General features: G+C 38.4%; 1 protein-coding gene across 24 annotated transcripts in view; it reads right to left on the reverse strand.

Annotated features, from left to right (window-relative positions):
* Positions 1-14,538, reverse strand: part of BNC2 (basonuclin 2) — a 438,856-nt gene that overhangs the window by 13,968 nt on the left and 410,350 nt on the right. For 17 of the 24 annotated variants that reach the window (XM_025432667.3, XM_035697029.2, XM_025432660.3 and 14 more), the window contains 2 exons: positions 4,980-6,949; positions 4,495-4,560 (listed from right to left, as the gene is read on the reverse strand). In XM_025432667.3, coding sequence (XP_025288452.1) covers positions 4,495-4,560; positions 4,980-6,949 — 2,036 coding nt within the window. Of the gene's footprint in view, positions 1-4,494; positions 4,561-4,979; positions 6,950-9,967; positions 10,058-14,538 lie in introns of those variants that run through there. The other 7 variants (XM_035697025.2, XM_035697023.2, XM_035697022.2 and 4 more) reach the window with 3 other exon arrangements.

The following is a 14,538-nucleotide window of genomic DNA, read 5'->3' on the forward strand; positions in this document are numbered from 1 at the left end:
GGAAGGGAAATCTCTTCCTTAACATTTAAGTGTCAGAGGACCTGCACAACTTTACTTTATAAAAGACTTTTGGAATAGAAGAGTTTTGGTTTGATTGGCAAACATAAAGGAAATGAAATGCCTTAAAATGTTCTCTACTTCTACTTAAAGAAAATTAACACACTGTATTTGACAGCTAATTATATTAAGGCAAATATACTAATAGTTATCTCAAACTGGTGCTAAGTGGCTCATTTCTTGAAGGTAGTGAAATCATGTGCATTTATTGAAAATCTCTCTTTAGAAAAGTTCTAAGTTTCCAAACATAGAGAATGATGGAAAAAATGGATGTTGCTGCTGAGAAGGTGATAACAGGAGACAGGTAGCATGTTCTCACATCTTCACCTCTGTTGTTAATGTATGCAGTGGCTCATCAGAGGTAGCTCATGTTAATTTATTCCTGCACACCTGTACAGGGCTGGAAGTCAGGTAATCAGACAGGCAAAAACTATACAGCTCTGCTTTTTAGCTACAGCTACCCAGAGGCCCATATAGGAACAAATTTAGTTCTGGAGACATCAGCAGGTTTTAATAAACCAAATACAGATGTCTTCCTCCATACAAATCAAGAAGTTTACATGTTTAAATCTGGACTGATTTAACTAGCAATCAAAGAGAAGGTTCACACTTGGCACCAATGGTTGCCTCATATTTATTTATAAATCACCCTAAGCAAATATTATTTTGTTTTTAAATTTATTCACGGGGCTGACTCATCTTTCCTACACCTTGAAGATTAAACATACATGCTTACCTTTCTAATAAAATTTAAGACAAACCTGGCAATCAGTGGCCACTACTCTCAGAAGAAAGGAACAAAGATGGTAAAGATCATGTAAGATGCAAAACAGATAAATAGTTCTTTCTATGCAGATCATCTAGTTTCCATGTACAAAGTCTTAATTTTAGTTGAGGGAGTTTTAAAACTGCTAGTCACTAAAACAGGTATAAACAGATTTTTAACATATTAGCAAATGATAAGAAGTTTAGAAAAGAGGACAGAAAGCCATTTATTTGTTGTTGTTTTAATAAAAGCCAAATGTAACTTATAAATGAGCTTCCCTTATACCTAGGTGATCCATGGCCACTCAGCCCAGGGATCAAAATTGAAGACAGGTGATGAGAAATGACCAAAGGTAAACTAGGCCCAGCTAATTCTGACTCTGACACATCTTCAAGAAAATTTCCTTTGTGAAGACTAGGTTCTAAGCCAGTCATAATTTCTTCTTCCCAGGGAGTTTTTCATGTGCATACTTCAAAATGGAGGGTCAGCTCCCTGATCCCTGAAAGAACAGCATCTTAGTAGCAGAAAAGTCAAGGGATAAACAAGAAGGAAGGGTGTTTAGGGAGTGTCAGGTCTAAGACTACACAACATTATCAGTTAATACTTAAACACTTTAGCAATCTCCTTATAGTACCACAGTTCTTCACAGAGCAAATAATTTACATTTCACTTCTATAAATCAGAATAAAAATTATTCCAACAGCCACATGGTAACTGGATGAATTGAACTTTGTGTATACTGCTGTCATTAGTGTGAAATGGTCTTCTTTGCTTTTGAATTTATTATACTCACACTCAGTCACAACTGTAAAAAAAAAAAAAAAAAAAAAAAGGGATAACTTCAACATCGTGCTTAGAATCCTTGGCCCTAACAAACCAAGCATGCAACGCCCCTCCCCGCAAGGCTTCTCCCTTTGTATGACTTTAGACAAAGAACATTCTTGCTTTTCAAAAAGCCTTCAACATGATCTTATAAAATCTAGAAAGCCCACAAGCAAAGACCTGGAAATCACTAACTGCCAAATGTAAAACACAGTATTTAACATCTTTCTACTTATATCTTACTAACATACCTATTTAGAGACCAGAAATACAATTATCTCATCTATAGCCATTTTGGAAAAAGCCCAAGAAGACCTGGGTATCACTCCTGTAAGGTGTTCTAAGACCGAAGACAAGAAGACTGCTTTTATAAACAAAAGGAAGAGGGTTATTCTGTTAGTTTTATCACAAGACATCCTGTAGCCTTGCACACGTCAGCCCCCACTCAAAATCCCCTCTAATGCTTTATTTGCACAAGGAAGACACCGTGGAGTCAAGGATGGATGAATCAAGACTCTGGGGAAAGGAAAGAAATAGGCCTGAGGACAACAGGATTAAAGGCGAAGAAGGGTTTCTGTTTGGGAAGGTCTGTTGGCTCAGAGAAAGGTAGAGAACATTTGTCTTAGCTTCATCGTGAATTGAAGAAGAAAAAAGCAGGGACACATGTCCTGGTGTTCTCATGATTAATACAATAAAAGTGAAGAGAAAGGGGAAGGTAAGTCCAAACGGTAGATCAGATATGTGGTCCAAGAGGCTCTGTGAAACAGAAGATTAAGTCATAACATCAGTGGAAGAAGTGATGATAACGGGCTGAAATGGTAGTATAGTTTATATTTGAGCTCACTCTGTAGAGATGCAGGAAGAGGCAGGTACCTCAATGGCATCACTGTTTCTGGTGATGTGGTGGTAGCTATGCTTGCATCATTATGTTAATTCAAGTCACAGACTCAACAAGGATGAACCTTTTTGTAAGGACAAAAATGGCAAAGTATCATAGTTTTTGTTAAGTTTTTAACTCGAGATTAAAAAATGTGCATTCTTGAAAAGCAAAACTTCAAGTGAGAATCAAGATACTTTCTTTGTACAATATATATATTTTTTCAATTTGCTTTTATTCATTTATCATGTGTTACAAAACTCCAGAATTATAAAGATTAGCTGTGATGTGAGATTTCACCCAAATGAAATGCATCACCTCTTTGGAGGTTTGTGGTCTCCTGTGTGACTGAACACACATGGGAGAGTATCTGTACTCTGCTTCCCTAGAATATCCCACATATCCTAGACACTGTTCTAAATTTCCATATGCTAGTCATCTGCCAAGCTCCTAATCCTTAGAATAAAAATGGAGATTGAAATATTCTCTTGCTATTAATAAATGTTTTTCCTTAGACAAACCACCCTTTCAACAGTACCTCCTTATGCATTAGGACATAAAAACACAAGTGCTTGTGTTTTCTAGTGGTTTGACATAAATGAAAGCACCACGTTTCGGGTGTTGTAGCCTTTTGGTCACAGAGCCATTTATTCCAGTATTATGACTTGCAGTATTTTCAGCAAACCAACTAAAACTGTGATAGGAATTCATGCAAATAAGCTTAAATTTTGGCTTGTCTTCAAACACTCCATTTCCATAAATATTTTATGCAGGTTTTCATGAGTCTTTTATTTTTGTTAAAAAAAAATTCAATGCATTAACCTCATCACAAGTGCACTATTTCAAATATAAAAGAATGAGTATTACAAACTTGGGGGTGGGAGGTTGTATATAGTATTATATTTTATTATTCAAATTATAGCTATCTCTTCTGCTGTATTCTGGTACTGGGAACGATAACTCAGACCTGAAAAGAATTTTGTGACTGTAAACCGTTTTTACAGAACAAGGTAAATGGGAGTGGGGAAGGGGTGGGAAGGAGAAATCTTTAAGGATATAGATTTCTCTTCAAAGCATGTTTTGAGTTGTATAAAGAGAGCCACTTATTTTTCTCAGAAATTTTGCTTTTAATGGATTGGGCTCCCTTGCATTTCAGTATGATGGAAAATATTTTTTAACTTTTATTTTAAAAAAGATTTATCTTTTAAATATGGAGACAAAACAGAGTATTCTAGAAGCAGGTTACTACTTTTCAGTGGTACTTTTATTATATGTTACTTTGTTAAAGAATTCTACCCAATGGATAAGCACAAAAATTGGGGGGAGGGTGGCTATTTGGAAACTTCCTAGTTAATTTTGTTTCTTCTACATATATTGATTTTTACCATGTAATAGCATTTTGTCTAAAAATATTTTTAAAAGACAGTGTAAAACCAAAAAACCACATTAGACATAAGAGGAAGAATTAACTGGTGTGTGATTCTGGGTTGGGCTGGTGTATTATGTAAATGATCTGCTTGCAAGCTTATCTCCCCAAGTGTAGGATAACTGTGTTACCCCACCACTGACCACCTTGACACATTCCATTTATATTACATTTTCTTTAGGACTGAAAAAGAACATTGGAGGTTTAAGACCAGCTGCTTCTGTTTAAACCCAACTGTTTCAGAGCTGTAGCCACATAGCTAGGGTCTGATGTCATCTCAAGGCTGGACATAATATATTCTAACTGATCCTAAAAGTATATGCATGCCTCCCCTTCTGTGCATAATTCCCACGATAGACTATATTTTAGAGATGTACTCAGAGACACTGTGACGTTCAAATAAAGAAACCCATACCACCACACCATTTCCCCACATTAGTAATTATTTTGGTCCCATTTTCTTCTGATATTTTCATGACTCTTAATTAAAAGAATTCAAGGACACACTAAATACTCATGTAAGAATGATAACATTTCTGGTTATACCTACGGAGATGCAGGCTGTCTCGATGTCCTGGACCTATGGTTCTTTCCATCCGTAAATTTCTGTTTCTATATTGGATAAATATGTGTGTATGAAGATAATATATTGATTTATTAAAAAGCCACAAGGCAAAGCAGAAATATATATATAACAGAAGCTGCGGCTTCTAAGTGAAGCTTCATGAGGAAGCAGGGAATTGTGTACATAGTTAACTTATTCACACCTAGATGCATGGGACAACATACATACACACATACACAGCACAGAGAAAAATGGCGTGCATTACTGGGTAAGATGGCATATGATTCTGCATGCTTAATCATAACAAGCACCAACTGCAATAATCCTTCATGAGCATGGCAGCTTGGTTTTCTCATGGTCACTGTGGACGATCTTTACAGTGTATCAAAAACATTTTTTAATGCTAAGTCCAACATGACTGGCACCCTCCACCCCCAGCAGGAGCAGCCAATGGAGATTTACTGACCTGTCTCTGCTTCGGCGAGAGGGGAAGGCAGCATTGCAGCCAGCCACCGTGCAGACATGCATCTCTTTTAAGTGAACATTCCTGTAGTGAAGCTTCACACTGTAGGAGCTTTTGAAACTCTTCTTGCACACGTAACAGATTTTGGGATCTGGACTAGAACACAGGTCACCTTCTGGGGAGAACTTTTGAGGGCTGCCATAATTCAGAGACGATGTAAAACTTTCATGCAGGGCTGCCATGCTGGCACCCCCACCATTGTACAGTCCATACTGGCTCATGTAAAACATGTCATAAGTGGGATCTGTAAATTCTTCCTTTACCTTGATGACATCTTGGTGAGAAGGCTCACTGTGGTTCTCATCGGGCCTCTCACTGCTCATTAGGACTTTCTCGCTCACTTCACTGTGAATGTGCTCATCCCCTTCCATTGACTCCTCACCTAGTTTGGGCTCTGAAGACTCTGACTCATTCTCATAGTCCCGCTCAGGTTCTTGGTCCTCAGAAGTCATGCTGTCAGCCCTTCTTATTTCCGTCCTTGAAATGCACCGGGTCCTGCTATGTTTAGAAAAGTCCTTCACAGACATGCCTGGACTCATCTCTTCTTGGGAGTGGCAATGATTGTCATGGCTCACATTGTTGACCACAGCCCCACCATCGTTAGGGTCATCATCTTCATCATCAAACTCATCAGCGGTATCAATGATTTCCTTCTCAATCTTCACAGGCATGCTGGACTTCCTGGGCTTCTTCTTGGGTGCCAGGTCCGCACTGGGCTCATGAGTGGCCATCATCACTATGGGTGCTGTGGGCTCAGAGGGTGGTGGGGGGTGCTGCTCTATGGTACCACTGGCTGGAATGATGGGACTGGTTGGGAGGGAGGTTGGAGGGCTCACCATTTCCCCCGGAGTGAGTAAACTTCTATAAAATGGAGGAACTGGTTGTACAGTCTTTAGCCCAGAAAACACCAGCTGGCTAGGCAGAGGATTCTGTAAGACAGGGTCTAGTGGGGGAGTGGTAAAACCCATTGGGGGCCGGCCAGGGCTTGTGAGTGTGAGATTTGATTTTGTACTTGCTATGACAGGGGTGGCAGCTCCTGATGTGGCCCGAATTAAATCTTTGTCTCGGTTATTTCGTAGCATGGGCATGTGAAGGCGAGGATTAGGGTTTGCACTGTGGCGATTTCGGCTTCGGAGAGAGCTAAAGACCATGTTGCAACCTTCAATGGTGCATCGGTGTTTGATCTTCAGGTGAACAGCATTATAATGAATTTTGAGAGTACCTTTGTCATAGAACGTCTTCCCACATGCATTACAGAACACTCTTCCTTTCCTGGAGGCTGACCCCATCCTTCTCATCCGGTGAATCCGGAATGAGCTTTTTGGGTGTTCAGTTTTGGTCAGATCACTGACTGGGGCAGAATTCTGAATGGGGGATACACAGGCTGGCTCGGTTTTGGGCTCCACATTAGTAATGCTGGTCAGGGCATTTCTATTGGGAGTCTGATCATTCTTATAAGGTGTGGGAGATACTTCAGATTCACTGCTCTCATTGTATTCATTCTGGGTTGAAAGGCTGGGTTCCCGCAGCCTCAGTCCTGGCTGCTCCAACAGTAACCCATTTGGAGGCAATCCTAGCAGTGGGGCTGAGACTGGGTTTATGTATTGGAATGGAAGCAGAAATGCAAGGCTGTTGGGGATGTTTTCGAAGTGATGAATGCTGGAAGGGTTGCTGTTCTCTAGGTGAGCAAGAAGGCTGGGACTCCGGGTGCGATTATTGCTCTCAATGAAAGTCCTTATGTCTGAGTCTGTTTTTGAAGACGGTACAGCTACGGCCTGCCCTTCCTTCTCCTGAATTGCCATCAGCTCCACAATGGACTTGGTTTCTCCAAACCGCAGAAACTGCTGAAGGGTGATGATTTCCTCTTCTCGAGACATGATGGCCCAGCGGTCCAGTACCTTGCCGGCAGCATCCTAGAGGCCACATCAAAGAAATAACAAAGATAAACACAAAAACTTATTGTATTTTTTTTTTTTTTTATATTTTTTTTTTTTTTTTTTTTTTTTTTTTTTTTATATTTTATTGGTGTTCAATTTACTAACATACAGAATAACACCCAGACACAAAAACTTATTGATTCTGCATAATTATTCAATGCAACTGAAGGCTCTCTGCCTGCTCATGAACACTGAGAGTGACAGCAGAAAACACGCAAGCACTGTTCATAAAAGTCAACCCAGAAAGCAAACTTTTCTGCCATGCAATTGTAGTAATTAGAGTCACAGTTAGAGAAACAGATTTGAGTTTAATATCAAAGCAAACAAAATGTAGACCATTGGGGCTCTGTGATCTAACATGCCTTTTTACTGCTATTTTAACAACAATGGTCTATACAGTATGCAATTATCTAGCACATATTAGTATAAGATGTGAACTCTTGTGCAACCCAGTAAAAACACACAAAAAATGGTACCTTAATCTGTATTAAATAGTGACACCATAGGAAGAGATTAAATACATTTTGTGAAATTTACCTCTTTGATACAAGCAGACATGATACTGGCTTCAGCGATGAAAATTCCTTTAAATTGGAGCTATTATATAACTTTCCGAATTAAAAAAAAATGAAAAAAGTAGCTTTGCCTTCTGTTGCCCCCATTACTAAACTGTATTTTTTTCTCTTTAATGCCCGGATTTTAGTGTCATTTACTAATAGACAATCTCATAAGGTAGAGTTAAGAAAAAACAGTGATTTCACTTTTCCCGAAAATTGATTGTAATCCTATGATTCAAAGTTTGAGTTAGACTTTAAGTATTTGACTTCTGATGATCTTGTTATAAATGGCAGTTATAGATATTTAGAAAGTAAACATGTGATGGATTTAGATAGAATAAATGTGTAAAAATGTTGTCTCTTAACATCCCCCTCTGATAGCAAAGGGAGTCCACAGAGAATACACATCAGTAATCACCAGACTATGTGTTGTTAAATATACATTAAAAAGCATTTCACACTTTCATTTTTGCTAGTAACTATGAGATTTGCCTGGAGGTAGGACTTAAAAATCCTGCAATCCAATGTCAGGCAATCCATTTCAGCATGGATTGAGAGAAATGTATTCAAACACTTAAATAATGACTCCATCATTTTCTAGAGCACATCTTCTTCCTAACTAGGACAGGACACTTGGCAATCCCTGTGAATAATACTTGCCCCAACCTGCCTATCAATTTAAGAAAGCAGAAAATTTTCTTAAAAAAACCAAATTAGGTACTAACTACAAAAGAGAAAAACCATAACATTACAATGAAGAAACCTAGCAGATACCACCTTAACCACATAATCAAAGTCAACATCACCAGTATGAGTATCATCATGTACCTCCTGATATATACTGACAAGGGCATAACATCCCTTTCTTGCCAAAAAATGTATAACCTCAATCTAAATCATGACAAAACATCAGATAAATCAAAATTGAAAAGCATTCTACAAAACAGTGTTAAGTACTCTTCAAAGTGTAAATGTCAGTAAAATTTTTTTTAAAAAGGACTAAAGAATGGTTACAGATTGGAGGGAGCCAAGAAAACATGACAAATAAATATGAGATTCTAGAGATATTAGACTAGAAAAAGGTCTTTAGAAGGCAACCTGGCAAATTTGAATAAATCTCTAGATCAGTTAATAGTATGGTACCAACCTAAATTTCTTAGTTTCATCAGCTGTGCTATGTTTATGTAGAATGTGTCATTAGGGGAAGCAGGATAAAGGGAACTATATACTATTTTTGCAATGGAAAATTCTGTCTTATAGATGGTTTTATTCAGCCTTGTGATATAAAATTCTCTCTGGACCACAGTTGTCTGAACCATGACAACTACTTTGATTGTAAGGAGATACTTATCATTTATTTAAATTACTCTACAAAACAGAAGCTCTAATAGTTATGTGCGATTCCTTATAAGGCTCACTCTAGCACTCTATCATTTTACATAAAGTATACATGTGGGTATGTGCATGTAGGTATCCAAATCCTACGAAAATTATCCCTCTTTTATCTTGTAGATAATATGAACTTTCAGATTAAATATCCTCATGCAGCTATATGCTCAGATATATAATGATGTGCATACACGGTGATGCTGGATGATCCTGGAGTCCTACAACAGCCAGTTTTTAAAAAGTATCAATCAAAACAATTGGTCTCCCTTACATCATTTTTTTAGAATAGGGGAAAGCAAGGGGGAGCATTGGTGCTGTAGGTAAATAGAGAAATAAATTGTGATTTTGTATAGATTATCTCATTTGAACCTCATAATAGCTTCCAGATCTCAGCAAATTTGTAACAGATGAGGGACCAGGGGTGAAGGAAAGGGGTATGGCTGGTTGAGGTTGCCAATATGCTAACTTGGGTTCTAGGATTTGAATCCAGAAATTCTGACTCTCAGTTCATGGAGTATAATGACTATCATCCATAATGCCATTTCCCAGGTGGACACACTGAATCTATGACAGTAAAGAATAGGACTTCTGCTGAACAAGGCTGGTCTCTGGAGCACTGTAATGTCCTCCTCTACAGTGTTTTTCTCTTACTATCAAATCCACTCTCTTGATTGTTCTTTTATGGAAGCTTTTACTGTGGATCGTTTCTCAGGCTGCAATGCGACCTGAGCAGCACACAGTCATTTCTTCTCAGGTAGCCTTCACCTAAGTCTGCATGTCGATAATGTACTTACACAGCTGGCCGCCTGTGGTATTAAAACAGCCCTTAGAAACCATGGCAACTGATCAAACCCACCTGAGGCATCTCCTTTCCATCACCCTCCTATCTTGTCTCCCCCAACAGAACACAGCAGTCCCATATGGTTTCTCTTTTCTCCTGGCCCGCCACAATGCCTGCTGCTATTTCTAAAACCACTGCCTTTCAGACCTCTTTTAGTCCTGAGTAGCTGTCTCCACTAAAATGGAACTGTTACGTTAAACCACTTACTTCTGGTGGAAGAGGTCCAGGTAAGCAAGATTTAGAACTCTGCTGGTAGCCTGAATCATAAAAGAGAAGCTTCATTTATACTCATAATGGCAACAGCGATTTATACTTACATAGGACAATATAACATCCTTGCAAACAAATATGCTTGGGAACAGGACAAACATCCACATTATCCATTCAAACTGGGGTCCCCCTGACAGGGCACCCTGAATCCAGGCAATATATAGTGCCACAGAAGTTCCTTCCAAAGAAGCCACCATTCATATTTGATCAAAAGTATCTAGTATCATCACGCTCATAAATAGAGCAACTGCAGAAAGAAAAATGCTAGTAATGACTATCTGTTTTAGTACATCTTTGGATAAACTGGCTGAATGGGAGTTGGAAGTCATCAAAGTGCAAAAAGAACCTGGGGTTCTTTTCTCCTGAAGATCTCAGTAACAGAGAGAGAGAGAAGCATGCTCTGGATGCAGTGATTCTTAAAACAGTGGCTTGAGACTCCTGGGTCAAGGCAAGAATTTCCACAAGTGGTCTATATGTTTTTCAAAAAGGACCAGTGTCAATTTTTTTTTTAAACCAACCTTCAAATAATTGGGAGTAATCATTTAGAAGGCTTTGAGATAATGTGACATCTGCTGCAGCAACAAAAAAAAGATTTTTAAAAATAATTTATTTTTATTTTATTCAACTTAAATATTTGCTCAAAACTGATGGTGGGGTATGGGTCCTTCTTCATAGACAAATCGAGAAGTACAGATCTAAAATCTCAGCCCCTTTGGCACGTCAAATAAACTTTACCAGAGTGAATAAAAGCCAAAAGAAGAGTTAGGTATTGTCAAAGAAGAACATTAATAAAACAAAATTCAGTCTGGTAGACCACTATGAATGTGGGTTGACCAACATTCATACTGGACATGGGTCTACGCAGGAATAATATACATCACATCAGAGTGTGTAAAGTACTCTTGTCTTTCCCATTCCATTTCGGAGTCTGTGGGTCAGTTTCTTAAGGCTTTTCCCATTTGTAACCAGAGTTCAGTGATCTTTAAACCTTTTCACTGGGAATTGTTATTTACAAAATGAGGATAATAAGACTTACCCTGTTAAGAGAAATGCAAGGTATTATTATAAGTATTGATTTCTTGTGAAATAACCAGCTATACTATTCATTAAAAGATGAGTGAAACCAAATATCCTAACTTATAAACCAGTTTTACTGGGTTCAGAAAAAGTATAAGACACTTGAAATATTTACATATAAGTATTTTAAATGAAGAGACTTCCTTTTATTATTTTGTTGGAACCAGTGATTATCACTCAGTAGAAATCTGGCACCTATATGGCTCTGCAGAATGCTTTTTAGAAATCTTTTGTAGTAGAGTCAACTGTCATGGTTTCAATGGTTTTATTTAAGTCCTTTTTTTCACATTAAAATACTGTATATGACCTGCAGTTTTAAGATCAAAGTAAGTTTGGTTCTTCTTACTTAAGGAAAGGATGTAAAGAGATGGAAGAGGGACAAGATAAGAAACTTTGGGATAAGTAGATTGTCAGATGACCTCAAGCCTACAAAACTCCTCAGCCCCAAAAGGAACCCATCTGTGTTCATGGCAGGCCACTACATGCCAAAGCACAGGGAGGAAAATAATGCCTTTCTTTCTGTCCATGCATGTAAATGAAGGAGGAACAGTGAATACAGTAGAGATCTAGGACTTATTTGTTCTAGCATTACTCAAATTATTAAGAAATTAAGCAAACAGTTTAACTCTAAAAAAAAAAAAAAAGACAGGCAGAGAATAGTTTAATTTTCTATTTTTACTCCATGAATTTCTTGTCAGTCAAATTTAAGGCATATATTTAAAAATAATCCTAAAATGATTAGCTAAAAATATTTCCTCTTTGATATAATTTTAAATCTCTTAATTAAATGATATTGAGCTATAGAAAATGTTGACCATCTAGTACAAGATCAGAGGTTTATGCGATGTACTTTTTGATTTCATGTCTAGATTTGAAGTATGCTATCTTAAGAAAGTATTCCTTTTTTTTTTTTTAAGGTTTTATTCATTTATTCATGAGAGACACAGAGAGAGAGGCAGAGAGATAGGCAGAGGGAGAAGTAGGCTCCATGCAGGGAGCCTGATGTGGGACTCAATCCCAAATCCCGGGCCAAAGGCAGATAGATGCTCAACTGCTGAGCCACCCAGGCGTCCCATTAAGACAGTATTCCAGGGATCCCTGGGTGGCGCAGCGGTTTAGCGCCTGCCTTTGGCCCAGGGCGCGATCCTGGAGACCCGGGATCGAATCCCACATCGGGCTCCCGGTGCATGGAGCCTGTTTCTCCCTCTGCCTGTGTCTCTGCCTCTCTCGCTCTCTCTGTGTGACTATCATAAATAAATAAAAATTTAAAAAAAAAAAAAAAAAAAGACAGTTTCCAATTGGAATTTTGTACTGTTTATCCTTCAGGATTAATTCAAATATCAAGGCAAGAGGAATAGGGTTGGGTAGAAGTTAGAGAGTTACCAAATTTCAAGACTATGTAGCTTGGCACTCTATCCGGTAAAATTTAACAGTAATTGCAGAGTTAAAAATTGATGAAACAATGCTATGAATCATAAATTTTACCTGGTTTTCTAGATGTTTAAGTCTTAAGGGTAAACAAAGGATGAGAGAGCTAGATGAAGGAATATCAATAAACACTTAAAAGGAATAAACTAGTGATACAAAGTAAAATATGAAGGACTCTCAAAAGCATTAATGTTTAAAAGAAAGAGATTAGACTCAAAAGGCTACCCATTCTACCATTCTGATCACGGAAATTCTGGGAAAGGTAAGACTGAACAGAAGGAAGATCAGTGGTTGCCAAGGAGTGAGGGAGGGGAGAAGGGCTGACTGCAAAGAACACTGAGGAACTTTGTGGGGTGATGGAAACGTTCTAGATCATGACTATATACACTTTAATACACATGAATATATACACTTAAAATCAGTATGTTTCACTGTATGCAAAATATGCCTTAATGAAGTCGACTTAAAACATTAACTCATATAAATTGCATTAAATCATACTCAGAACTCGAGAATTCATAAATTTCCCTATTTTTTTTTTTTTTACAGATTTTATTTATTTATTAGAGACAGAGAGAGAGATGCAGAGACACAGGCAGAGGGAGAAGCAGGCTCCACGCAGGGAGCCCGACACAGGACTCGATTCCGGGTCTCCAGGATCACGTCCCAGGCCGCAGGCGGCGCTAAACCGCTGCGCCACCAGGACTGCCCAAATTTCCCATTTATATATCATCTTATTTCTTGTTTCCTGCCTTGTTTTGTGGCCAGAATAACAAACACACACGTCTCTCCCATCAGTAGGGTATGCCCCATAATCCACTGTGACATTGGAAGTAAACAAAAGTTTTCCTTTTTCTTTTTTTAACCTAAAAGATTTTTATTAATATTTTATTTTTTTAAATATTTCTTTTATTTATTTATTCATGAGAGACACACATAGAGAGGGAGAGGCAGAGACACAGGCAAGAGGGAGAAGCAGGCTCCATGCAGGAAGCCTGATGTGGGACTCAATCCCAGGTCTCCAGAATCATGCCCTGGGCTGAAGGCAGGTGCTGAACCGCTGAGCCACCCAGGGATCCCCTTACTAATATTTTATATGTGGCTTTACAGCAATATGTTAAACTAACTTAGAAATAGTTGTACATATATTAAGCTCCAAGCTCATATATTTTTACCAAAGGGGTGTTCAGTCATAAAAACTAGAGATTGCTTCCCTACAGTTAATACGGACACGTGGCAGACAGGTAGTATAGGCACACACATCTTCACCAACCCTTCGGATGATGTTGATGAGGAACTGTCAGCTAATTCACCTTAGCTCTCCTCTACTTCGTGCTAGACTCTTGGTTAGGTGGACATGTGTCAGGATGTGACCCAGAAATTAGGAAATATATCATATAATTGCTGGGTCACCTCAGGAGCAAGCGATGGGCTCAGACCATTATCTCAATGATATAAACAGGGGTATTCCATCAACTTAACAGATGGGGTCTGAGAACAAAGAGATCATGAGTGCCACTCGTGGGTGGAGAGGGCAGACTGAGGACTAGAAGTAGCAAGAGTTTTAGGGAGATATTCTGTGGAAAGGAAGCCTTTGAACATTACACATGTTTAAAAAAAATCATAGAAGTCATAAAACTTTCAGCCCTCCTTTGTCCCATTCTCCCACTGGTTACCTGTTTTAGAACTTAGATGGGTCTGTATGTAACATGCAGATATTTCCATTCAAACAGTTTACCTAAAATCAAGCCATTGTGAAAACTTTTTTCTTCAGCCAAAAAACTGGTCTGGGTGCTCCCCACTTACATCACGGCCAATCCCCGCCGCCTTCTTGTTAAATTTTATCTATCTCTATAATTTATGACTTGGCAATCATAAATGTGGATGGGTCAAAGTTTTGTGTGTCTATGTGCCTGCATGTATGTGTATGTAAGCAGGAAAGAAGGGGAGAGGAATAAAAATGGTCAAAGAAAAAAATTATTGAAAGGAATAGATTCTGGGAA

This window comes from Canis lupus, chromosome 11 (assembly GCF_003254725.2).
Source record: "Canis lupus dingo isolate Sandy chromosome 11, ASM325472v2, whole genome shotgun sequence".
Lineage (NCBI taxonomy): Eukaryota > Metazoa > Chordata > Mammalia > Carnivora > Canidae > Canis > Canis lupus.